The 26,395-nt window shown below is 38.4% G+C and overlaps 1 protein-coding gene and 1 pseudogene across 1 annotated transcript in view; both read right to left on the reverse strand.

Annotated features, from left to right (window-relative positions):
• Positions 1–1,434: 1,434 nt before the first annotated feature.
• On the reverse strand, positions 1,435–3,333 carry LOC146168013 (uncharacterized; annotated as a pseudogene).
• Positions 3,334–5,782: 2,449 nt separating this feature from the next.
• The window catches only part of LOC146168014 (uncharacterized), a 30,898-nt gene continuing 10,285 nt past the window's right edge, over positions 5,783–26,395 (reverse strand). Inside the window, exons 23-75 of the mRNA XM_083386190.1 lie at positions 26,252–26,377; positions 26,006–26,163; positions 25,607–25,803; positions 24,877–25,050; positions 24,650–24,779; positions 24,211–24,494; positions 23,838–24,095; positions 23,619–23,741; positions 23,200–23,395; positions 22,988–23,122; positions 22,739–22,837; positions 21,815–21,947; positions 21,307–21,504; positions 21,052–21,230; positions 20,602–20,863; positions 20,460–20,539; positions 20,157–20,311; positions 19,994–20,062; positions 19,762–19,836; positions 19,594–19,704; positions 19,411–19,524; positions 19,178–19,288; positions 18,545–18,741; positions 18,314–18,470; positions 17,846–18,015; positions 17,646–17,763; positions 17,419–17,545; positions 17,228–17,336; positions 15,495–15,810; positions 15,221–15,403; positions 14,996–15,100; positions 14,777–14,916; positions 14,591–14,701; positions 14,401–14,531; positions 14,202–14,326; positions 13,735–13,946; positions 13,513–13,662; positions 13,121–13,339; positions 12,841–13,018; positions 12,478–12,763; positions 12,198–12,340; positions 12,037–12,130; positions 11,800–11,939; positions 11,425–11,715; positions 11,160–11,307; positions 10,583–11,007; positions 8,176–10,349; positions 7,955–8,064; positions 7,639–7,893; positions 7,064–7,454; positions 6,835–6,919; positions 6,331–6,589; positions 5,783–5,990 (exon numbers count right to left, since the gene is read on the reverse strand). Of these exons, the coding sequence (XP_083242316.1) occupies positions 5,915–5,990; positions 6,331–6,589; positions 6,835–6,919; positions 7,064–7,454; positions 7,639–7,893; positions 7,955–8,064; positions 8,176–10,349; positions 10,583–11,007; positions 11,160–11,307; positions 11,425–11,715; positions 11,800–11,939; positions 12,037–12,130; positions 12,198–12,340; positions 12,478–12,763; positions 12,841–13,018; positions 13,121–13,339; positions 13,513–13,662; positions 13,735–13,946; positions 14,202–14,326; positions 14,401–14,531; positions 14,591–14,701; positions 14,777–14,916; positions 14,996–15,100; positions 15,221–15,403; positions 15,495–15,810; positions 17,228–17,336; positions 17,419–17,545; positions 17,646–17,763; positions 17,846–18,015; positions 18,314–18,470; positions 18,545–18,741; positions 19,178–19,288; positions 19,411–19,524; positions 19,594–19,704; positions 19,762–19,836; positions 19,994–20,062; positions 20,157–20,311; positions 20,460–20,539; positions 20,602–20,863; positions 21,052–21,230; positions 21,307–21,504; positions 21,815–21,947; positions 22,739–22,837; positions 22,988–23,122; positions 23,200–23,395; positions 23,619–23,741; positions 23,838–24,095; positions 24,211–24,494; positions 24,650–24,779; positions 24,877–25,050; positions 25,607–25,803; positions 26,006–26,163; positions 26,252–26,377 (10,992 nt within the window). The 3' untranslated portion in view covers positions 5,783–5,914. The remainder of the gene's footprint in view (positions 5,991–6,330; positions 6,590–6,834; positions 6,920–7,063; positions 7,455–7,638; positions 7,894–7,954; positions 8,065–8,175; positions 10,350–10,582; positions 11,008–11,159; positions 11,308–11,424; positions 11,716–11,799; positions 11,940–12,036; positions 12,131–12,197; positions 12,341–12,477; positions 12,764–12,840; positions 13,019–13,120; positions 13,340–13,512; positions 13,663–13,734; positions 13,947–14,201; positions 14,327–14,400; positions 14,532–14,590; positions 14,702–14,776; positions 14,917–14,995; positions 15,101–15,220; positions 15,404–15,494; positions 15,811–17,227; positions 17,337–17,418; positions 17,546–17,645; positions 17,764–17,845; positions 18,016–18,313; positions 18,471–18,544; positions 18,742–19,177; positions 19,289–19,410; positions 19,525–19,593; positions 19,705–19,761; positions 19,837–19,993; positions 20,063–20,156; positions 20,312–20,459; positions 20,540–20,601; positions 20,864–21,051; positions 21,231–21,306; positions 21,505–21,814; positions 21,948–22,738; positions 22,838–22,987; positions 23,123–23,199; positions 23,396–23,618; positions 23,742–23,837; positions 24,096–24,210; positions 24,495–24,649; positions 24,780–24,876; positions 25,051–25,606; positions 25,804–26,005; positions 26,164–26,251; positions 26,378–26,395) is intronic.

Below are 26,395 nucleotides of genomic sequence, written 5' to 3' on the forward strand. Positions count from 1 at the left end.
CACACTAGTGCGCCGCGGCGCATCTGTTAAAAAGCGACGGCATAGTGTTTCTGACTATTTTTTAAAAGTTATAGTTTGCTTTAGCAGACTGTTATCAGCACCCTGTGGATATCCATATTCGTGAATATATAGTTAAATCATCACGTATCAAATGTAAGGAGTGTAAATTCGTACTTGAATACACCTAGGCTATATATTATTACATTAGGCCCGGCCATGGCTCGAGCACCCCCTATAGCAGTGGTCGGCAAACTGTGGGCCGCGGCCCGAATGTGTGCGAATCCGCGAGTTACTTTTGAATAGCTTAGTCTTACCATGCAGTTGTGGGCCGCGTGATAGCCGTACATTCATTGCACTTTATTTTAAAAGTTCGTGTGACTAAGAATTTTTATATTGTCTCAGCGTGGCTAAGACCCACGTGGTACATGTGGTCCTGACGAGTGCCTGTCGAACTATATTTTTGCCAACTTTAATTATATGTAAACGCAAATATTTTAGCGCTTACCGCGTATATTTTTCTTTGTAGAATGTTTGATATATGGCATGGTAGTGTTTTGGGCATTAATAAGGAGCCGTACCGGTACGTGTAATATTTCACCTTAAAAACAAATATCCTGAATCCGCCACTGTTTTCGTAGTGGTTTTATGTAGTGGACCTACAATAACTCTGAAAAAAAGCTTTGGGTCGCGACAAAAAAAGTTTGCCGACCACTACCTTATATAGGATAAATAACACCCATCAGCCTTTTTTACAACTCTGCATCTGCGGTTTTCTGCAAACTTGGTTTCCTTAGAATAGCCGACAAAGACTTGCATTTGACAAATGCACGTGAAAAGCACTTCTCAACGATTGCAGAATACAATAACGGGTTGAGGACGCTACTGATTGGCATTAGAAGAATCGCACTCACAGAATAGACCACAATAGACATGGGAATGCCTGCGAGGTGAATGTGGGACAGTATACACAGTGGTACCCAGCAGCAAAAGTTGGTAAATATTAATCGGGTGATTCGCTTTTTCAACGAGTCATTGCGCGTTGTGTTGGTGGATTTAACACGTGATTTACCATGCCTGTAAATTTGTATATACGCCACGGCAATATAGACAAATAAGGCGAAATTTATCGTCAGAAGAATAGTAGAAAAATGCCAGGAGTTATCTTGTTTAGAGTTAAAAAATCGAGGTAGGCTATACAGACGCTATTTTCGCTGTAATATCCTACGTAAGCTTTTATATTCAACTTAAGATGTTTTAAATAGTTCACAGCGTCATTCAATGTTTCAACAGCAAGGTTGTTATCGTATTTCCAGCGGTTAATGCGCTGAGCAAGTGCATTTGCTTCATATTTACTTACTATATCGGCCTGGTTGAATAAGTTGGGAAACCACGGAAGTAAAGTAGTTGTGCGTAGGCTGAATGAAAGGAGGGCCACTATTGCTAGGGAGATTACAAAGGTCCAAATTCTGACAATTATCAGGCACGCTTTAACCCGAATATGTTTTACGCCTGCAAAAGGATTTAAAGTCATCGAAAGTCTCAAACTTGTATTAGCAGCCATGAAAAGTACAGAACTCTCACTGGATATAACGACAAGACATCCTAAGAAAGAACAGGTTTTGCTAAAACGCCATTCCTTGTCATGAACCCAGAAATTTCAAGAGTATTTGGCTGATGTGATTGCCATTATAGCCATATACAGTCCCATTAAAAGGTCGGAAATAGCTAAATTTAATATGAGAATTTGATTGTACTGTGTAAATAAAGACATGTGGCCCTCTGTCTTGATTCAGACAATCGTTCGAATAATCATGAATAAATTTCCAAAGCAGGCGAGAAAGGTCAATACCCACAAGAGAACACGCAATATAGAAGGGGATATCATTTTATATATAGATGCAAAATCCCCGACCTTGTCACTTCCATCGCTGCAGTGGTAAACGCCTTTGCTAACGAGCTTTGCCTCAATCGATAAAGCAAAGCCACCAATGCAATAAAAGCGATTTTGGCAAACTGACTCCAACTCATCGATTCCAAAACGACAGTCAATTTTTCCATCACAAACGTGATTCACGTCTATTGACGATTTAGTATCGCACATGAAACGCTTCGGACAATTGCGTTCGCCAAATCGAAATGGGCATTCGATGCTGTTAATATAGCGCCAAGCCTCATGTGGAAATAATTCGACACGGATCCAAACAGAATAAGTGAGTTTCTTCGCAATCGTCAAATTCGTCTCTTATATCATTACATTCCGACCTCTTGTCACATAGGGCTGCGGTCTTTTTACCGTATTTGGTCATGCAACCTCATCATCATCTTTCTCACCCACGTCATCTGGCAGTTGACAGTAACGCTCATCAACACCAACGTAGCATTCTGCTATTTCGTTGAGAATTACGCGGGAAACTTTAACACAACTTCTGTCGCTATGGCATATCACTTGATTTACCGGGCAATCGGCGGTAAAGTTACGAAACACGTCATTGCAAATTGTTTGGTCCCCACAAAAGCATTTGTCGGAAAGATCAAAACAGTGGACAATTCCGTCGCAAACTTGCCTCCCAATGAGAAGCAATTTGTCCTAACATTGAAAGCATTTTTCGACAGCACTTTTACCGAAGCACAGGTCGGAATTGTCGTTACATTGTGCTACATCATCATACAGGTTTATCATATTTTATTTGAAAATTTGGCAGTACATTTAAAACCTGGGAATTTCGCTTCCAGTTCGTCGCTTCCATCGTTACAATCCTTTCTGCCATCACAAAAAAGATGAAGTGGTATAAATTCTCCGTTTTCACATTGAAATCGTGTATTTCATTCGGGTCAGTATTTGAGGAGGAAAAACAAACAGATATGTTGCGATTTGCCGAGTTTTTTACCACTGTGCAAGTTTTGTTTGTTCTTGTCGCTAACATGTTTACAATTACAAGCATCTTTGCCTCATCGGCGATATTACATTGGGATACTTTTGTTGGTACGTTTAAGCAGTTTTTTACCACAGTCAAGCAAGGCTCATCGCTTTTGTCTAAGCAGTCGACAACGCCGTTGGTAAGAAATCTAATATGGATACAGCGATTCAATTTCGGGCATGTTTGACTGGAAGGTGGAAAATACATCCCCACCTTACTTCTTGACTGCTACAATCGCATGCGAATTCATCACTCCAGTCACCACAGTCATTGAATCCGTTACAGGTAGAGGCAATGGAAACGCAAGATGGACCACCTGCACAAGATCCATGAAGTCCGCAAGAGCACTGAAATTGATTACTTTTGCAGGTACACCCAAATTCGTCACTCCGATCGCCACATTAGTTTTTCCCATTGCAGGCCAACTCTTTCATAATGCAAGACTTTCCAGTACCTTCTCTAATTTGCCAAACCTTACATCTAAATGTGTGCAGTTGCAATACATTCATCTAAATATGTGCAGTTGCAATACATTTCATCTAAATATGTGCAGTTGCAATACATTTCATCTAAATATGTGCAGTTGCAATACATTTCATCTAAATATGTGCAGTTGCAATACATTTCATCTAAATATGTGCAGTTGCAATACATTTCATCGCTTCAGTCTTCACAATCATTATGCCCATCGCAGACCGCCAGATTTGGAATACAGTTTGGATGATTTTCACAAGATTCGGTGTAACTACACATACATTTGAAATGTTTTGGGCTACACTTAGATTCACGCTCATCGCTCCAATTACCACACTGGTTAATGCCATCACACACACTATAACGAGAAATACATCGCTGAAAGCAAACACATGGTGGGCCGATGCAAATACCACCATTTCTACTGCAGTCGCACCTATAAAAATCTTCGCCACAGTTGCAGTTCCACTCGTCGCTACCATCGTACACTGGTATTTGCCATCACACCTCTGCGACGCATCGGCACATCCGATTGGCCCAGAGCAGTTCTTTTTGAGTAACAGCTACATAAATTGATTATCTGCACAGTTGCAGCCGATTTCATCCTCCCAATCCCCACAATCATTGTTTCCATCGCAAAATAACGTGGAATTGATGCAGTTCGCATTCAGCACATTTGCTGCAGTAATATTACATTGTATGTCACCAGGTTTACATGGACAATTAAGTTATTCGTTTCCGTAAATGCAGTCGATTTTTCCATCACAATGCAAAGTCAAAGGCAAGTTTTGCACCGGAATACGTTTGCCTTTTGCTTTGCCGTGATCGCAGGGACAAGGCACGTTTTGCTGCGAGCAAAACTGTTCGTCTGTCCCGCTTACACAGTGTTGACGACCGTCGCAAATTTGGTCAAGTTGAAAGCACCTCGCACCTCCGTAGCATCGATTTGTTAGGGATTCGCATGTAAAATTAGGCCTAATTTTACATGTGTGAGTGGCAACTTTGTCTTAGGGCACGCATATGTGGCGAAATAACTATTGTCCTTGCTAGCCATGTATAGTGCGGCATTAATATTCGCTTGGCTCAGTACAAAACAGGGCTGAGTATAAAAAATACCTAGGTAAGACATGCTCTCTAATGACTTACAGTAACAAAGTTAATTTAAATTAAATTGACTGGTTTGTTAATTTTTTAGAAACTAAGTGCATTTATTCGTTGACGAATGGTTGTATGCATTATTAACGTGAAGAAATAAACAAGTGAAAACATTAACGCTATAGATACTTTTATAAGAAGGGGGGCACTAGAGTTGAGAGCCTTTCAAAGAGGCCACAAAGCATAACAGGTTGAGAACCATTGTTTGGAGTTTACCTGATTTTGAAGGACAGTTGATGATTACCAGAAAAACATGTAGAAACAGCAGAAACATTTCATTAAAAAGGTTTAGTACTTTTACGTTACTTGGTCAAACTTATATAAGCATAAATTATATTCCATTGTTAAATATTGATCAACCTGGCCAATGCGATTGTGCAGAAAAGTGTTTACGTTTACGAGGTTAAACTTTGAAAAAAAGGTTGAGACACACGCGAATTAAAAAAGAAGGAGATGGCGGGCGATATGAAACGTCCCTTTAGAAAATAGTTTTTTATTTCATTACTGACCAATAAAACTAAGATCGCGGACCAACAAAATTAACGTGGGTAACATTTAGCCTACGGGCCTGTAGTTGGGCCACTCTGTTCTATTAACTCCACAGCTGTATGTCTGCACGGAAACCATACAACTTTTGGCTTATAGGATTAAAGGATCAATATTTTAAACAGGGTTTCATCTTTTTTGCTTTTTAGCGTTTTTCCTGACGCAGTTTTAAAACTAAATGCCCTGACAATGTTAGCGAAACTCCTGACGTTTGGCAAACCCTAGCAAAAACTAAACTCTAACTTTGGTATCATTTTTACCAGACTACAGAAAGCAATTTGTCTGTCACTTTAAATTCGACATAATTGTTTTGTCGTTAAGGCTACGTAGTTTTCCAGACTCATATTGATTTATTCTAATACTGGATCAATATGCTAGTTTATTTGTTTAAACTTAATATTAACTCGATAATCCCCAAATATTTGTTCACGAATAACACAAAAAAATTAATAAGTGGCGACCTGTCTAAATAAATGTTGTATTTGAACAATTACAACATTGATCGTTATTTGTATAAATCCAATTCGGCAAGGTTTATTGTTTGGTGGGCATCTAAAGATGACCGATGAATTTATGTGAGACCGGGCTTACGCATTCGAGAAACTTATTTATAGAAACTTCACTTAACTAAACATAGGTCTCACTTAATTGTTCCATCGATTCGATAAGATTTACTTTGGTAACTTTTATTGACACGCGATTGAAAAGCAGATGGTACCTTGCGCAACATGAAAAACATGTAATAAATAACGTTTATTATACAATTTACACATATCATAATTAATTGTGTATCAAACAATAACATGTTAAAACACGATGTTTTAGTACCGATACTTTTTGATGACAGATGGCTGTTGCGATATGGAGTTTTCTTCTGGTATAAAACCGGGAAGGTTTCTAATGAAAAAAAAACTTAATTAAGCTGTTAATCAGAATTTTCTGCTGAATAACAGAATCTGCCTGAATCCAAATGGTTAAAACAAACGATTGCGGTTGCACACCAATGATAAAGATTCAACTATATACAGAACTTAGTAAACCGAAAATCAGTTTGTTTGGAGGTAATATCATAAATATATTTTGTTATTAAAAGCATAATCAGTTTTTTAGTTCGAATAAACTCACTCAACATCAAAACAAACTGATTTTCGGTATTTGTTCTAAGGAAGGATCCTTAAGTCAATACTTCCTTTAATATTTTAACTCTTATTGGCAACACAATATCATTCAAGTTTACCTTTCTTCTTCACAAAAATCCGAGTGTACGTCCTTCGTTCGACGCGTTTGGCGACTCGAGTCACTACTGCTGATTAGCGTTGTGCTGCCTTGTGGCTGCTTCACACCAAAAGCGTACGAGAAACGCGGAGTTCGCGACTGCTCACTGCAGGCGCTCTTTTCACCGTCCAAGTTAAGCTTTGAGCGCGCAGCCAAAAACTCTGACACTGGAAGTTTCGTTGCATTGACGAAAATTGTTTGCGAACGTCGCAATGGTCGTGCTAAAACAACACAAAATATTGTTTAACTTGGCTGCAGAGTTTCAGTTTGATTAGCTATTAAGTTTAAATTCGATTTAAATGATATTTTCTATGGACCGACAAAATATACTAAATATAGCAAGATATTGGTATTTCGGGGTGTGTGCTTTTTAGCAAAAAGATAAAAAGAAAACTAAAAATGCGCATTTGGTGCTATTGATTTTTAACAAATTTACGATTTGAGTAAAATTAATCAATACACTTACATTTGACCGGGCTAATAGACGTTTTCTTTTTTCGGTGCTTTGATTTCAGTAACGTCCGCCAAAGTGTTGGCTTCTTTTTGTTATCCTGTTTGCAAAATTAAAATTTTAGGAATTAATCCAACTGCTTACTGCTCATTATATTGCTATGTTGTCTTTTTATTTATTACTTTTTCTTGAACGTCGTCTAAATAAGCGCCTGACAAAACCTATATATCTCAAATGGATTCACCTGTATGCTTGATTTACTTTCTGACGAGTCTGACGATATCGACTCGAGTAAAATTCCGGCATCATTTCGAGCTAGTTGATTTTCTTGATCGCACAACTTCGACACAATGTGATCATTGTGACGAGCTAAATTTAAAGCGGTCAGTCCTGTCGCCTGTTGGACCTTGCGGAGATCATCCCCGCTTATTGTCGGTAACGGTTGCTCCGTTTCCGGACCGACAACGGTGTCAACGGCAGACCATGCCACTTCACGAGCTTTTTGCTCCTTTAAATAGCTTTGACCAACGTTGGATTTCTCACAAACATTTTTATTATCCTCAACTACCGGACTTTTCTGCGTGCGACTTTTTAATATGTTTTCCTGCGAGAATTCGCAATTTGAGCTGAGTGACCTGAAAATAATCGTAAAAATTAATTTCTTAAACTTTTACGTTTGGCAGAACAAACTTTACAAATTGTAACATAAAGGTTAAGCAATTAATTTATAAACTGATAGAATTAGTTACGTTACATCTAAATCGCTCAAGTGTGCCTACAATTTAATTACTTGAATTTTTTCCGAATATACAAACTGACATGTTTTGAGTTTCCGAGTATAAAACGGTTTCTGAGCCAAGATGGTGGCGTGAAGCAGAAAGCGATTGTGCGGTGTCATATCTTAGGTCGTCGGAAAAATTCCAGGAAGAATTAAGTCCGCGGTCGAATGTCGACTCCGAGTAAACTGTTTCTTCATCGTAATCTCTTTCAGTGTGACGTTGCACAAACACGGATAGTCGTTTCGATATTTTTTCTAGTTTTGCATTTCCTTCAACAGCTGACATAGTTTTGCTTCTGTAGAAAACAAAAGCAAAGTCAAAACACAATACAACCAAACTGAAAACATAATACTTACATAGATTTCACGATACTTTCGTGATCATCAGTTTGATCATTTAAATGATCCATCTCTTCGTCTATGAGATACGATGCTCGAATGCACAACTCTTGCACTTGAAGTTCAGCCTGTGAAATAAGTGATGTAACCCTAATTGACATGTTAAGACTGGAACAAAAACAAGTCACATACAAACGTTAAGTATAGAATTTATGGCAACCGTACAACTAACAAGTTACCTCCGACAATGCAACATCGCCTGTTAGTTCGAAATCGTCGTATGTTTTAGCATAGAGCATTTCTTTTTTACGCAAGTTTGGAACTCCAAATCCGTCTTCTATAAAACCGGAAGTAGTGCCAGTGGATGATATGCCGCTATCAAAGCCCATTTTTCTCTTTTCTAAACTAGAATGTTTGAAACTCTTTCGGTCGCTAATTGTGCGCAATGATTCGCGACTTGTTGACTGCTGATCCCCGGTGGAAACTGTATCAGAACTCCGTTTCATAAGAAACCCAGGTATTCTGCCGCAGAACACACTCGGTAAAATCAATTTAGATAATTTGTGCATTTCTTGTTTAACTGCCCGCCACATGTCGATAAACGATATTTGCTGACCAAGGTCGTGTTGAAATTGATCCTTTGCATTTCGCCAAGGTTCGGATGAAAGAGATCCACCTTTGGAAATTTGCCAGGCGAGTGATGATCCATGTTGCAAGTAAGATTTGTACTTTTTATTAGAATTACCATTATCGGTCGTTTTAGAAGTTGAAATTTGTCTTTGATAGACTTTAACGAGAAGGGCTCGCATGATGACCCTCATAGCAAAAAACACAAAGCAGAAGTAAAAGATGCACAAAGCGGCTCCCACACGACTTCCAGCAGAATTCGTATTGCTTATAAAAGTGGATCTTAATCCCAACGACCTTCCAGTAGTTTCTTGGAATGACCTTGCCATTGATGAGCGGTAAAACATGTTTGACCCAAAAAAAAGGTAGCCGAGCGCGGCCAACATAAACAGCAATACCACGAAGACTAGGTATATAACAGTAGCTTCTGATTTCACTGAGCCAAACATAACCGCCATACCACGGGTGAATTTGCTATTTGAGCCGTGCCAAGTTACCACAAAGTTAATGCACTGAATGACCAGCAAAACTGTCCAAGCGGCCATAAAATGGCGGGAGATTGTTTCGTTGGTAATAATAGCGTCAAGATACTCTGGGTAGTTGCTTCCAAGGTGCCCGTTGCTGGTAAAATAATCGGCCGAACGTAACAGGCTTGATCGCAATACTGTAGACGCAACTAAGTAGCATACCACCACTGACCACATAAGCAGGTCCAATATTGACATGAAAAAATTGCTGGGTAGAACTAAGCGTTCTCGCAATTCTTTATGATTTTCAGGTGATGACGCATTTCGCTCAATAAGCGAAACAACGTACCGAACAGAAGACCAAGCTACCCAAATGACAAGTAACACCTGACAAAATGCGAGCATATTGCGTTGATTGTTGTCGCCGGCGGTTAAATTCACAGATCGAAATTGGAGCCAACTGCGAGGCTGCTCGGTTCCATATCTGAACTCCAATACACCGACAACGGTCGTATAGTGTTTTGTAACTGTGTTATAAGTAAGCAACTGCATTCGTATTGCATCAGGTTCAGTGGTGAATAGATTGTCGTTATTAAACTTGTCCGGTTGAAACAGATTAAACTCGTATTTCTTTTTGACTTGGTAAACTTTTCCAGATTGTTTATTTGTAAAACTGTCACCCAACGAAACGTTGCCAATGCTACATTCAGTAAGATTTAATATTTTAATCATTCTTGCTGAATGAGTGCTGCATTTGTCTTCTACACGTTTGTGCAAGTTCGTAATTTGAACGGTTCCAAGAAGTAGTGTGTTTTCGCTTCTTTGAATGCGACTGGATACGTTTTCAAACTGTCTTTCATTTTCATTCGACATAAGGAACCTTTTGCACCAAATTCGCCAATTTCGAAGCGTTCTAATATCGCTAAAACCAGAAACGCTGGAGTTTTTTGAGCAGTTTGTAGAGAGAAAATTCTTGCCGGCAATACATACACCACTTTCGAAGAGCTGTCGAAAATGAGCTCTATGCTGACTGGCTTCCTTGCTCCAGGCGTTTTGTGTGGCAGTAATAACAGCAAGTGTCAAGGCCAGGTAAAGAAGTTGCAACCAGGAAAAAAGTGCACATTTTGCCGCCGCATATCGCCTCAGTTTCTTCGAAAGTTTTTGCAGTGGATTTTGCTTGATTTTCCATTTACCTTTGTCGTTATATGGAGGTGCGATGTTGCGCAAATACCGCATTCTTCTTCGTTCGGACAACCTTTTTGTAATCTCAGAGCTGCTTATTTCATCCTCTTCGTGTTGTCCAAATAAAGAATAATGGTCTAAAATGGAAAAAAAATTCGAGTGCAAAAGTAGTGTTAAGCACGCCGATGTGCCTATTTATTTCAACAACGAAGTCTATGGTAAACAACAATAGTATAAGGTGTTAGATACCTAGACATATTATTTGTGCGTTTCGTAATCGTCAAATTGGGGAATTTATGTGAGTAAAAAGCGTGTTTTTATGTCATTGATATAAGTGTAAATAAAATGGGAAATATGTTAATTAACTTACCACGGTGCTTGTACGCGTAATCGTCCACTGGCGCAGCGTCGACAGTAGGAAAGAGTTGCTCCAAGGTTTGAGTAGCATCCTGGCGCATCACAACGTTGCGCATAGTGGCAATCAGCGCAGAACAAAGGACAAACAGAATCTCGACTACCACTGCAGACCAGAAGATTGCAAAGCACGCGGTTTCGAGCCAGCGGTCGAAATCTGAGTCGATTAGGTACTTTGTCGCTCCATAAACGGTACACATGACGCTGATCATAGCAATGATCATGTAATACGCCCAGGCAATGTAGCTGCATTGACGAGGCAGGGGTGCTGTGTTGATTGGCACGATAGGGTTGAGTTTTTCGCATGGGACCAGCTCAGGTCCGTCCATGGCAAAAAATGAAGGATTATCCACGAGTTCGTCGACATATTCGTTATTGGCGCTGTAACAGAGATTTCTTTTATTTGTAAACCGTACAACTTTTAAAAATCACATTTGTTACATGAAACTATATATGGGCTATAAAATGGCCTTACAATTTATTAGAAGAGAAGAAAAGGCAAAACCGATATTTATATATTTAAAGGCAAATACCTATTAAAGGATGCACCATCTTGCTTTTGAATTTCTTCTCGTTCAGGTTCGCTAAACGAAACGAATGATTTATTCGTTTGTAAGTTCGAGTTAGGTGGCGACGACCTGTCACTCAACACTTGCAATGAGTCGTAACGATGATCTGGACCTATATAAAGTTACATCATTGAAACGTTGCTTTACTTATTGCATTTTTAAAATAAAACGATTGAAAGAATGACAGCACAATCTTCTGAAATGCTATCCTATAATACCCACAACATACTTCTGGTATGAGTTACATTAGTGGAGTCAGTGGAACCACTAAATGGTGTCCCCATACATCTCGCTATTTCCTCATTGTATAAACTTCCGTCAGATTTTAAACTGATCACGCTTCCAGGAAGGAAAGTGGAAATTTCGTGGTGGCCAGGTTTGTTGAAAGTGCCGTTTTCTGTCTCCACGTCCATTTCTTTGCACTGGAGCCACTCGGTAACGAACTTGTTTGGTGTTTCGTTGATGATGTCGTCAAGCTCAATAAAGTTATGCATTACCGTGGCAGTTTTTCGTAGATTTCCTGAAAGAAATAGATTTCCTGATAACTACTGATCGAAGTAGGATCCACATAATACTCAAACAAGGAAAATAGCCTAACAATTACCTGGTGGTGTGTCGTTGTATTGGTCGTTACCGGATTTGTTCATTGGTAAATCGCCATAAAAATTTGCAAAAGGAGAATGAGTACTGTTACTCGTGCTGTCTTCCATGACTACCGAGATTCGATCATCACGTTTTGTGTACCTGTAATAATGTTTGTATAGTATAAATGTAATAATAACACAACTAATATACTACCGACGAACGACAAGAGTTAAATTGTAGCTTCGCTATGGCGTACCTGAATATTAACTGTGCTGGAATAAGGAAAACGGTGGCACACACTGCGATAATAAAGCCCCAAGCAACATTTTCGCCAGTAAAACAAGAAACTCCTAAGAACAATCTCTTGATTATTTGTATGACAGGGAAAAACAATAATTAACTGGTTATTTTACTTACCATAGCCGTACTCATTCGACTCCGTCATAATCGTCTTGACAGAAGCTAAAGCCATGACAACGATGCATAAAGTCATGGCGTGGGCTATTCTCTGCGCACGACTTAATATTCCCCACCTTGCACATGCAAAAATTGAAATGGTGCTGCGGGAAATACATCACTGATTGTTAAAAAAATATAAAAAAAAAACTTACTTTATTAGTTTCTTAAAGTTTCCAATTTATAACCATTATTATATTAGTTTATTGGTTTCCAATATAATATTACAACGCAAGCTAACCTGTGATAATCAAGTATCATATTTTTGCCACGAATCGCCATTTGACGTACAAAAGACGGTTTGCATTCCATCGGCCACAGGTTCCTGCTGATCCGGTTGGCGCCCCTGTCCAGGGCTAACCAAGAATCACACGGAAAGAACCACCTATTACCGTTCGTGACGTCACGAATGATGACGTAGTCGAGAAACCATCGTGGACAAGGTCCAGTGTGGCTATGCCATATCGACATCTTTCTGGGAGAGCCGAAGTTTTCGGGAAAGGTGACAATAAAGGTTTTGATGGAACCTGGATAGAGGATCACAATTCGATTTGACTCAAAGTAAAAATCGACACTGTATTAGCAAAAACACACGTTAACAAACCTGTTTCAAAGACGAATGTTCCATTTTGCGTAACAGTCATTGATTCCATGTCGTAATCAGATGGAACCCTTAGCTCCCTGGCCTCGTACTTCTTCTCTGAACCATATATTACCATGTGAACTAAAGAAGAGGTTCCACTTCCCGGCCAATTTCCAGTGTGAAATGTAATTTCAAATATCTATAAAAAATAGGTTCGGCAAACGAGAAAATTAGCCTAATTGCACAATTGTAACTCGTTCGCCAAGTAATACAATTTATACATGTGGTTGTGACCCTATACCTGATTGTGATCGGGTTTGTTGTCCTTATGTATAATTGGCACCCTGCCACTTGCACCTCGATCGTCAGCCCCGAAAGTCCTTCGCATCCAGCTTCCGAGGCCAACAGCTTTTGGCTCACCAGTAACATCATCCACCTCCGGGAAGCTTCCGCTTCGCCGCAAAAGAAAGCGATGGATGCAAAAAAAGCAGCAGAAGGAACAAATAACAAAGACCAGAACCTATATTATACACATTTCATTCATTATTGCAACGGTCAGATGCATTGCAAATGTTGCGAATCGAATGTCGTTATTTTAACAAACATTTGAAAATGCCTTTTTTATGTTGTGACCGAAAATACGCGGAGATCATCACACTATATATATATAAATGGTTTAATATAAGTCCGTACCACTAAAGTAGGAGTAAGGGCTGATGCTTTTGCGACTAGAAATGCTTCTTTTGAAATAAAAGTTGTCTTTAATCTTTGAAACGAGCTGGTAAAGGTTGAAAGATGTGTTACCGAACATACGGTTTGCTCAAATCTTGATTCGTTTAGCACCTGAAGTCACGTAACAACAGTTGATTAAAATGTTCGCGCTACCTACAGATGAACACCAAGAAGATTACTAACCTCGCAACCGGCGGTACTCCAAGTGTTCGCCTCAGATTGCCAGTAGAAGCAGTCAGAGTTCCAAATTTTTAACGTGTAGGGTATATTGGGTGCTAACGAGCGATGTCTGAAGTAAGTTTTGCCGATTTTGTGATCGAATAAAGTAACATAGAATATCCCGGGTCCCAGTAAGTATCCAGGTGATAACATAAACTTGACAGATTGCGTTGTTCCTGCAAATGAAGGGATGCTAAAATTGTAAAGACACCGTCAGTATAGACTCTAGTTCAAACGCATTTTGTTAGCATATCGGTTAGGACAAGGCCTTTACATAAAAAATTATTTTCGTAACAGTTTACAATCCTGAAAAATATATTTTTAAACGATTTAGCAAGTTCGTACTCCGGTTAAATTATACGATAATTGAAAGTACTTTTTGTTTAAAAAAAACGTTTCGAAAAAAAACTGTTAGAGATATAAAGTCTTACCAGATTTGAGAACACTGCGGCTGCTTTGTTTTGGTATTGTAGCCAATTTGATAATTACTGTGTCGTTTAAAGGGTCTTTAGTCGACAAAGGGTGATCTGTTAAAGCCACAGCAATTTCAAATGGCCTACAGAAACAAAAAAGTTGTAACCCCTGAATAAATGACAAAGTTGTACAAGTAGCGTAATGTTTACCACAAACCTGTTGAAGGAATTATCTACCGAAAGAAGAATATGTAGTGTCATGTTTTCCACTTCGTTGAATTTAAATTCATGCTGCGATAGTCTGTCTTGTGCAACAGTGTAGGAACCGTCAACGGAATTATTGGTTTGCTAAATCAGAGTCAAATGTTACTATAAGATGATTAACAACATTTAGATAAAAAAATTACCGAGATTGGTCTTTGCGGTAAGCGTATCGTGATGGGCTCTGTCAAGTGACTAACATTAACCACCGAGGTACGTTCATTCATCATCCACAGAGAAAGAGCACTGGAGTCCATCTAAGTCAAAATATCACCATAATACAAGTTTCGCTGTTTTCAGGTTTTACTGAAAAATGGTTAATCCACACTTACTTGAATTGAGTTCTTCGCCTGGTAAAAAATATTTTTATTCATAAATGCAATTGAAGATTGAAACAATGTTGTAGTATTTTTGCTTAAGTAAAGACTAAGACTTGATGAGGGAAATTGCATCTCTGCCTTTGGAAAAGAATCTGACAAAACATACAATTAATATATTAACAAATCCATTAAACTTATGTCATCTTATGAAAGGTTTAACAAAAATCTTACCTTTCTCTATTATTAGCGAACTTTTTGCTCGTTGAACCAATATTTGAATTCCAACTGCGGTAATAGTACAAGATCCAAAATACAGGCTGCGGTATTTTACGACATCTGAAAAGAATTAAATTAATTATATTAATACCCGTACCTGTAGAGGACTCGGCACGAGTAGGTATTCAATATCACTATAACGATTGCAGACGAGAGGTCGAAAGATAACAATTTACTAACCAAAATAGAAATCACGCAAATCCCTCTCGATCAAACCAATGTGATTTAGAGAATCTTTTATACTTCGACGCGAGCGTAACTCAGATCGTGTAGCAGGCTGTCGCGAAGAGAGTATAGCATTTAAAGCACATAACGAATGTTTGACAATTTCTTCTGCTTCTTTCAAGATCTCCATTTCACCACCTAAGACCAGTTTTATCGTATAATTATAAACTATAAATCTAAACTGCTTTTTCAAGTTATGTAGAACCTGTTTTAACACAGTAAATCTTACCTAGTGCTGACAGTTGTTTGTTGACCGATTCCTCAAAATATTTGTGCCTGATTTTTTGCTCTCTCGCACCAGTTGCCATTTGCCTGCTAACTACCAGAGTTCGAGTCAAAATATCTGAGGTTTGAGTTAGGGTCATGCTCAACATAAATTCGCTATAAGTTAGGACGCGCGAAAGCGTCTCAATTAAATCGTGGGTTGCTCTCAGTCGCGCGCAGCACTTGTATTTCGCCAGCGCTTCCACCAATCCTTTCGTTATGATTTGTATTTGTTTACCGACGAAATCGTGTTTTGTCATCATGTTGTTCACTTCGGATACCTAAAATAAAAACAAAACTGTCCAATATTGGTCTATTTACTAAACGTAACAATTGCTGGACCTAAACTGTGTAAACACGTGTTGATTTGTACCCGAGGGATTAGGTCGTTCATAATCAATGGACAATTATAACGACCCTCGCATTGAAAGCATACACAGCTATACCCACAATGGTTTGGTTTTTGGTACAAACAAATTGATTCAAATGCAAGAACAACACAAATAACCGCTATACCTCATGAACAGTGGCGTATCCAGGGGGGGTTGGGGGTTCGGACCCCCCCCCCCCTTTTCGTAAGTGACAATATCGTTTTTTGATCGTTTTTGTCAGCGTTTAAACTCACCATCCGAAGCTGCGTGTTTTTCAATGTAATTGGGTCAAGCGTCTTAAGCTAATGCGAAACCAAAATCAAACGCAAAACGCCGTTTGTTGTTTGGTCGACCGTAAACGCAGGATATTTTTTCTTTCGCATTTCCTTATTCGTTCAGGTTGGCTGATTAGCAAGTGTGTGTTCGACAATTAACAACAATAAATCAAGCGGTCTCCGCCTTTTTCTCGCTTATAACGTCGAGTTAGGCGGTGCTGATGTTTCCCGCAGTTTGCCATTTCATATACTTTTCGACTATTTTAACTACGTAAGTGCGAAAAATTTTCGCGCTTCGCGCGAATGACTTTTACACGTCCGTTTTGTTTACATTTTAATGCTGTCTTTTGAACAGCGCTGCTTTACCGTTGCGCCGTGGAGGGCTGCCAAGTGCGTCGCGGACAAATGCCAAGTGCGTCGCGGACAAAACGTATTCAAAAATATTGGACATATTTTTTATTTTTTAGTTTCGGCAATGTGATAAAACTTGCAATAAATTTAAAAGAAATGCCGTTATACCAAAAAAAATCGCGCTCGCTTCGCTCGCCAGGTCTGCCCTCTCTTAAAAAGGTTAACATCAATGATTTTACAACTATTTAAGTGGCGTTTTTATGTTGTGCTAGTCGAATAACACCCGGGAAAACTATCTTCGTTTAGTATTGCAGGTGGCGAAAGACGTGCTTGTAATTTAGCGTGGTCCCGTACATGGATCTACCAAAATCAATCATATATACTTATCGGTCTTGTTTTCGATTTACTCCTGAAGTTAACGATTGTACACTAAGCGGTATCATTTATGACGTTATCACAATCGCTATTTTACGACGTCATATCCGTCACTATTTTATGACGTCATTAACGTGACGAAAAAGCGGGGAATTCCCCAAGTTGAAAATTCGGGACCCCCCTTTTTAAATTTCTGGATACGCCCCTGCTTATGCATGCTGACAGTATTGCGACAAAGTATTTATTATACCTTTAAGCGTTTAAGAGGATAACTAATAAACTTAATTTAATTTCTTTTTTGCAGTAATGTACGTTCTTTATCATACCGATGGCATGGAATCAAGTATCATGTTCACGAAATTCAATATGGCGTTGTCGTCTCCTTCAACCATTAAAAGTTGCAACTTACTTTTCTTTCCAACAGTTTGCTCATATCTGAATTTCAAAAGTTGCATAGTGTTGTATGAAAGCACATCAATTAAACTGCATAACAGTCTTAACTCATATCACAACTTACGCAAAATTCAATTCCAAAGAAAGCCCTTCGCTTCTTGAAGCATTTGCACCACTAGTAAAATTCATTGGGATTACACAGACTTTCGTGATTGCACCAAGGTTGTTGACAAGTGAAACGTGAACAAATACTGCCAAGTAAAACAAATTAAAAAATAATTACACGTGATCAGGCCCTTAAATATCTGAAGTATTTCAAACACAGAAAGTTACGTTTTAAAGAAACTATACCTCCATTTTTTGAAACAGGCAAAGTGAATGAGCGTTCGTTATGAGAGCCGAAGTAAATCGGCCTTGTTTCGCCATCTTTTCCTAAGCTGTAGCGAATGTCGTACTTCAGCATTGCTTGCTGCAGATTAAAAATTAATACATTTTACAAAGTGAAGTAAACCTCTATAAACTTAAAAGACTTTATTGTTTGTCTGTCTCACCTGCGTGACAACGGTGTCGATAAGTTTGTTTTGGATGTTTTTCCATTGGACACAATGGAAGCGAAACTGTTGGTTGCCCTCTTTCACCACGCTGCACCAACCCATGCTGGGGCCTCTATTGGCACGCAAGTAAAATGTTCTACTTCCGTGCTTTATCACGTTATGCTTGCCTGCAATGCCAAATAGAAAAAAAGTCATCAGTTGCTGCAAAAAATGAGTAAACCTGTACAAATGACAGTTGTTAAATTGAATTATTCCTCCTATGGGTTTTACTTCTTCAGAAAACCAACTAAAATATCGGTAAATTCGATTTTTGAGCGAAGGTTACCAGATGTTTGAGTTCAGGTGGTCTCATAAGGCAAGGCTGTGACCCTTTTAAATTTATCAAAACTTTTTATTTGAAAGTTTTAGTTCAGTTAAATAGACAGTAAAGTTCCAATTTTTGATAACAATTTTGTTAATTGTTACCTGTATAATGAGTAGCTTCTGCCTTCACGGCGTAAGTGCGACCTTGAGCAAGTTTGTTGCTCATGAGAAGCAGTATCTGACCCGACAAACTTCTGTTACCATTAACGTCAGGAATTCTGCCAAACTGTTCCAGCTTTAGTTTCTGTTGGATAAAATCCTGAAATGCATAAAGTTGATGAGTGCTTTGTATTGTGAGATGCCATCAACAGTCAAAATATGTCGCTGATCTACCTGAAAATGTACATTCGGAGGTAATCCGGCGATTTTATCCTCATTAACCAGTCGATCCCCTTCAAGATCTAGCGGAGTAACCAAATGTGCGTTCCGGTTCTGATTGCGCAGCTGGTTGACGAGATCCAAACCAGACATGTTTCCAAATAATTGCAACCCGGCCGGCGAGTTGGCATCTGTTTGTTGCTGTCGAAACGCTGTTAAACAACAAAAGTCGTTGATAGACTGTAATTGTATGCAGGGGCGCAATAGGGGAGACTGGTTTGTCGGTATGCCAGCCCCTTCTAACTGCGAATGTCAATGTAAAACGCAACCAAATGTAGCAAACTTTTATCCAGTTTGCCTTCCTAATTTGGATTCTGTTATTTATTTTACTTCGTAAATGGCAAAAGTTTTGCGCTTTGCGCAAATTTAATTTGTCGTTTTATAGGTTTCATAGGTTTACAATTTTAGCCAATTTAATTAGTTGATGCATATTATTGTTAGCGCTTCGGTCAGGTTTTTTGTAAGGGTTTCAACTTATACGTTAACGGCGCGCGTGATTTGGCATAGCAGGTTTCAAAGGTTACAGTTTAGTATGAGCCATATGATGAAACTAACTTTATGAATCGTAAAATGTAACGGCGAACTTACCCTCGTGTGTTCTGTTTATGTGGGTCGCAAACCTTCCACCCGCTAATCCTTCGGATGGGCCAGCTTCTCTGGAGGTTGGTTGATCACGCGTGCCGCTGCTCTCGTATATTTCTATACTCGAAAATGTAGCTATGTAATATTTTGGTGTACATTTTTGCAAAAATATTCATTGCTAAAGGTTCTTCGATTTTTAAGATAATTTAAGGAAACGAGCAACATCTCATTTTTCTTACCAAACATATTATAGCTGTTAGGATTGGCTGGCAGAGCTCCAGCCGAAGGCGTTGCCCCAAATTCCGCCAAGTCAAGGAACTCAAATCCACCTGGGTTGTTTGGAATTCCCGTTTCTAAATTTAAATGCTAAACACTTAAAACGCTTTCAGTAATCAATATTATTATTATCTAATTGCGTGTACCTCCTACTTCTTCCCAAGTGAAACTTGAGACGCTCACGCCGTCGCTTTCGTTCTCCTTGGGATGAAACTTGTCTTTACTTGTGGGTAGCTGTCCGTGAAAGTTTTCGTCATCTATAAAGGCTCTTATTTTATATGACTATTGATACAAGTTAAAATAAACCTACTTACAGTGTTGTGGCTTCGGGCCATCCAAAGACGATTGGTTCGAAAAAGCTTGGTCAATATCGAACTGGGTAATTGATTCTGAAAGTTTATAATTAATTATACTGCTGCATCAAAGTCTTTGGTTAGAAATCGTGTTTCTTGGCCAGTAGTATGGGTCGATCCAGGTTGGGGGCAAATTATTTTTGTGGGTGTATTATTCTGTTTTTAAAATTATTCTCAAATCCGTATTACTTACCATTGTTGATGGAGTTGGATGACCAACCGTAAATGTTCTCAACACTCGGTTCAACGCAATTGGATAATGCTAGGAAAAATTTATAGAGATATAATCATAATTGAAAAATAGATGGAACGATTTTTTCTTTATATATGTTTATTTAATTTACTATTCTACTTACCATTTGAATTTGGTTCATTGCCATCGTCCACAAGAGAGATGGTCCAGTCGAAACGAACATGACCACCGTCGCAATTGCTGCATTCGGCAAACAGCAACGTTTCAGCTTGCAGGTTTACTGAGGACTTGGTGCATGTTGGACAATGAATATTTACGCTGTAAATGACATACGTGGTTGGCATAATGAAGCATTTATTATAAGTTTACGCTACACAAAGTACACCATCATTTAACTTTACGGATTTTAGTTAATCATTAAACGTTAAATGCGGCGTTTATTAGCGACAAAAAAGTATAAACTTACTGTACGACTTCATTTTCGTCAACAATCTTGACGACAGCCGTAGCGGTGACAGTTTGTCTTTCATGTTTGGAAACATCAACCTGCGATGGAATGATTTAAGAAGCATTATGATAACAGATCATTTCTCAATAAGCTTCAGTACCTGGAAAACGAATGTTGAAAAATCCCTATTGAGATTCTCGGTCTTGAGGACGTAAACCGGTTCATTAAAATCGATGTAGCTTAATGGCACTGCTGATGTGGCAAATGTTTGAGGTTCAAAGTACGACCAACCCCTATTGTATGATCTGACGCTAGCTTCGTCCGATTTGGTTGAGGTTGAGAAAGAAGAGGGGGCAGTCGTTGGAAGTGGCATGAAACACGATTTTTCAGGTTCATGGAGTACAAAACATTTCCAGGAATATCTGCAAATTATGCCACAGTTAAAAATAATAACCATATAGTGAGGTTTCTTTTATTATATGCCTTAAAACTAGCATTGGATTCAAACAGTTTAAGCGAAGCACTAATTTCAACATTGGAAATAATAGAATCTTGGCAATTTTGTACGGTCATTTGCATTCACTTAAAACGTTTCATGAAAAACATAAACCTTAATTGTGAGTCTTTCGGAAAATCTGGGTCATAGCTGTGAGAGGCATCGAGCTCTATAGTAGTGTCACGTGATGTAGTCATAGTGGTCCCACCGTCTATTAAAGCCACAAGCGGCGAAGCTTCGACAAGAAAGTCAACTTGAGCGGTCGCAAACAGAACGGTCCCAACCAGTGTTGTCTAATGGATGAAATTTTTCAGATAAAGGTAAACTAAAATCGTTAGGCAGTGAAGGGTATTAAAAAATGCCACTTACATTAACTGTAAGTTGGTAAGCTCCATACTCAAGAGCTCCAGACGGCAAATTAAAAAAGTGCTTTGTGCCACTAAATAGGGCACCCGAGTAGTTGACTGAATCCGTTCGTTTTCGTACTGTCCATTGGTAGTCGATTCGTTCAACGTGTGAGCAGTTAAAAGCAACATTGGCCTCCAGATTTAATGGATACGACCGAAGCTAGGTATATCATGGAAAACGACCGTTATTAATTAGAGTAATACGCCACAAAACAACAGCATTATTTAAAACAATAAAACATTTTCTCTGTTATATAGGCCTACTGACATAACTATTATTTCTGTCGCATGTCTCTTGAAATTGGAAAAATACTTTTGTCATCGGACAGACACTTTTGTCATCTATTCCACCTAAATTTTGCTCTCTATTTCGGGAGCATACAAGGCATCTAACCAACTGCTAAGTTAGAATTTTCAGTATGCTTGTAAAATCAGCTACGTTATTTTATGTCATCCATATGTAATCTTACCACTCTTGTAGGCATCGCTGTCATCACAACTGTAGGGATTGGACAATTTTGTCTCATAACAAATACTTGTTTTTGAAACCGCAGTGTTTGTAACTCATTCCAGTACGTGTAGTTAACTAAGAAAAATCCAGGTCTACAAAAAAACAAAATGAATACCATGTCTTTTAAAATTGTATATTAAAATATGATACACAGGTTCGTATGATAATGAGTAATGATTAGGGCGAGTAATGATTTTTGACAAATTTTGACCTAAAAGTAATTTATTTTGACAAAATTTTGACCTGTTAGAAATACATTGATTTAAATAACCTAGGCGTCGTTAATCACGCGTTTTTTATACCGTATATTGCTCTAATAAAGATTTAATACGGTTAAAATAACTTTGAACATAAATCAAAACTAGTTTATTTTGATAAAATTGAACGACGAATTTCAAAAAGCTGACTATAGTTTTTTTTTAATTTTGTAAACGATTTATGTGCATTTTTATTCGATTTTGACTTAAAATTTTTTTGACAAATTTTGACCTAATGTGTGGATTTTGACAAAATTTTGACTTTTTTTGACTAGTCAAATAATAATCACCCTAGTAATGATACATCACAATAGATGCTCATATCTCTTTCTATGCACCCAAATTGTGGAATGTGCAATGTGCTATTAGTAATGTTCCGAAAATTAGCTTAAGCAAGCACCTAAAAAGTTTGACTGCCGTTGGCTAAAAAAAAGTTTGACCCACTGCTATATTGTTATATTTTGTTAATTCGGAAGGTTGCCCAAACCCAAAACATTTAGGTTGCTGGGCATGCTAGAGCAGTGTATCACCTTCTATTCAAACAGGTTAAATACAAACATTCAAAACTGTACGATTCTAGATAGCGTCTTCGATCGGCCAAACCACTCCCATTGCTATTCTCATACCTTTTAAAAGCATGTAGAACCACACTGGTGTTGCGAAATATTTTTCCATCGCCCATTATCCACTCGTGTGCAGCTCCTTGCGATACCGAAGAAGTAAACCTTTGTTGAAAAGTATTAATCACTTTTGCATTGTACAGCAACCCATATGAAAATTAAACAGGTTTAATCTTGCTGGTATAATACACTTAATGGTAGATTTTCCTCATGTTTTATTTAATAGCCCTTTAGATTTATAACGTAGCTACTTACGTTACTTTCCTTCCAACTTTACAACTTGGAGGTCCATCCACCATTACATGATAAACATCGTCTATCAGTGTCACCTCCAGCGGCTCAGAAGTCACTGAACTTAATTGGTTGCTAACTATACAGCTCACGTTATACCTAAACGGAAAATGTCAGTTGTTTGTAAAAGTTGGGATATTTTTTTGAGCAAATATAAACATGTAACTATTTCTCACCGGCCGGCTTTTGCGAAGCGATACTCGGTATAGTTCCTGTAATAGACTGGTCTTTGTTTAGTCACGTTACTGGCATCCGTGAAACTCCATTTGTAGTAGCGACTTCCAGCGTTGCACGGGACGACTTCAACGGTAAAGGCGGCAAATTGCCTTGCTAACATTGTGGACTGGTTGAACTTTGTCTGAACAACAGCCGCTGCAACACAAACGTGTACCTTAAAGATGGATAAAGCACGAGGCTATATCTTTGATCAAGTAGCTTAACCGGCCACTCGGCCAAAGTTCGTATGACATTCTTCGGCTATGTTTTTTATTGTACACTTTGAAATCATTTGATCGATCTAAATCAGGAACACATTTTCAAAACAACATTTAAATGCTATTTTGGCGAGACGGAGTATAAAATGTGAGATACTCACAGACTAATTTTCTTTCGGCGACAACCTTCTTTCTTAATATTTCGCCGCCAATCTTGTTGAAGACAATGACCCTCAACCAATGATCTCCACTCCTAGTGTATTTGTGCTTATTCATAGTAAGACCTAGTGGCAGACAAAATAAAGAAGGTTTCTGTGATATAGCTTGCCTGAATTTAGCAAATTCGCTCTCGTTTGTTATAATTAAACGTTACTTAGTACCTGCGTTGTTGTAAACCTTCCCATCTCCCATCGTCCAATTAACCGTGAGCTGTTGTCCGTGCTTGGCCCCGATCAATCGCATCAAAGCGACTTTTCCCACCTCGAAAACAAACGAACTGTTCGAAGCGAACGAGACATTTGGTTTGCTTTGGGCGTAGAAGAGATAAGGCAGCGATTTGCTCCGCGACGCCACCTCGTTAGTTTTGTCTCGGTAGTCTACCGTGTAAGCCGTGACGGTCACATTGTAAGCACCTTCGTCTGTTAAATATTACCACAAATGGTAAAAAAGCATCCGTACAAGAAAAAATGATACAACACATTTCCTGGTAAAAGTTTGGTTTGAGCATTTAAAAGAAAATTCACGTTTATCGGATTTTTTTCGCCGCGTTATTTACGACCGTAAGACTAGGACCAATAAACAAACTTGTGAAGGTGTATTCCAGCGTCGCTTGGTTGGAGACAGCCAGCGGGCCCATCCCGGCTGTTTGTGTTGAGTTGACATACAGCACCTTCTCGCCAGATGCGCTCCGGTCGAGCGTGTTGTTAATGTGGAAAATAAACGCAACGCCGTGTCCGTCGCTTTGGGCCTTGAAAGTTACTGCGTTGCATTTAAATCTGCCTTTGGTAGTCGGTTTGAGCTCGCACTTCCGAACCGACCTGATTAAAATACACGAATAATTATAATTCGTAAGTGAAACAGATTTAATATCGAAACTAATGTTTGGTAAAATATTGTATTACAGTAACGTTAAAAAGAGTAATTAAGAAAAAATGGTACCTATTGCCCATGTTATTATACCAAATTAAATTACTTTAATTGTATTCCGCTTGTTTTGACGTAAGGTTGAGAGACGATTACTGTGTTGATGTCGTAAAACGCTGAAATCGTTACAACAGTCACCAATTTGGCAGGCTTTGAAGAAATCTCACACTTGTATTGACCTGACAAATCAACAGGAAAACGTAAACATTTTTTTAATTTTTTCGTGCCATACTCAATTTTGTTTTTTTTCGTTCGAAAAATGATAATCTAACCGACCTGGTTCCGAGACATGAAAAGGAACTACGAAAGTTTTCTTTCTTTCATGGTTTAAAATTGCCGTGGAAAAGTTAGTAAGAGTGTCTTGGTTCCAAGAAATTACACAGCTTAAAGCTGTGGTAAGCTGGTTGGCCTTTAGTTCTACGAAAACCTCTTCTCCAATACCGACGCGATCTGTTTAAAAAGTCAATGCATGTAAACATAATTACCATATTTTCTATAATAACTGAGTTGGTTTAAACAATTTTTGTTACCATCTCAATGTATTAGTCTTGCAGTCTTACAAGAGAAATTAATAGGTCTAGCAGTCAGGAGTTCTGGTTTTTAGTAAATATAGAAGCGACCTAATTTCAGATCACAGTCAGCTAAATTTAGACCTGAAGAACGATATAAAAAGCATGTTGTTGTTTTATAGAGTAGGTAGAATTATTACTTCACCCATCACGGAAATCAATCAACGTAGAAATAAAGTGTTTAGTAACTACTACTAATTATCACATGTGCCTTTGTTCCGTGATTGGTAAAACTTTCTTTGGAAAAACATTTCGATAAAATGACATGAAAAAGCAAGGTCTCGTCGGTTTCATATAAAACCGTCTAACGAAGAAACAAATTAGATTTCCTCCATTTTTTTCTGTTTAACTTAGTCTATTCAATTAAGTCTATTTTATATTATGTCTGTTTGAGAACCATTTTACTAAACCAACCACTATTAAAACAAAAAACTTGCATGGTTTGGAAACATAACCGTTGTCGCTTTTGCGTCGTATTTCTAAAGAGTAAGGAGGAGTAGTAGTGACGTCATAGACAGTTACGAAATGCACAATTTCCCTCGTGACCAGCGCGTCTGACCACCACCGAAATGTGAAGACAACTTTATGTGTTCCGCTGTTTTTGTAGCGCCTTTTCAGGACGTATTTTGCCCATCTGAAAGTAAAGGCAAATAAAGTATAACATCGGTTATGTATCGTTCAACCCCTAAAACTTGCAAAAAAAGATGAAATAAAAAAATCAATCAATACATGCCTTAATAAAAAACAATCAATACATGTGATTTAAAAAAATATCTATATTATTTGCAATGTTATAAAATCCAATTAATTTTTTTCGAAATAATATATGTTCTTACTTGCTCTCGGACATAGAAGCGTTAACAAGCGTGAGTTGTTTCTGGTCAAACGTTTGCGACCACCCATCGTCAGACCATCGAACGTGCAATTCGAATGCTCGACTGAGGTTGACACAAAGGTAAAAAACGGAAAAGTCTCCGAGATACGCAAGTTCCGACTGACAATGTAATATAAACCATTAATGTGGTGGCAAAATGTTCAATAAATTACTTGTGTGTATGCTTTTCAGAAGCAAAATATCTTACCTTGACTCTAAATTGAGTAATAGCCTGTCGAACGTTAACAGTGAGAGAAACATTGGCGCTGCTGATATCATTGCGTACCTCCAACCACAACTCATACTTTCCAGATTGGTTAAAATGATGTCCAAACTATAATTGAGAGGTAAA

Source organism: Ascidiella aspersa, chromosome 1 (assembly GCF_963924565.1).
Source record: "Ascidiella aspersa chromosome 1, kaAscAspe10.2, whole genome shotgun sequence".
Lineage (NCBI taxonomy): Eukaryota > Metazoa > Chordata > Ascidiacea > Phlebobranchia > Ascidiidae > Ascidiella > Ascidiella aspersa.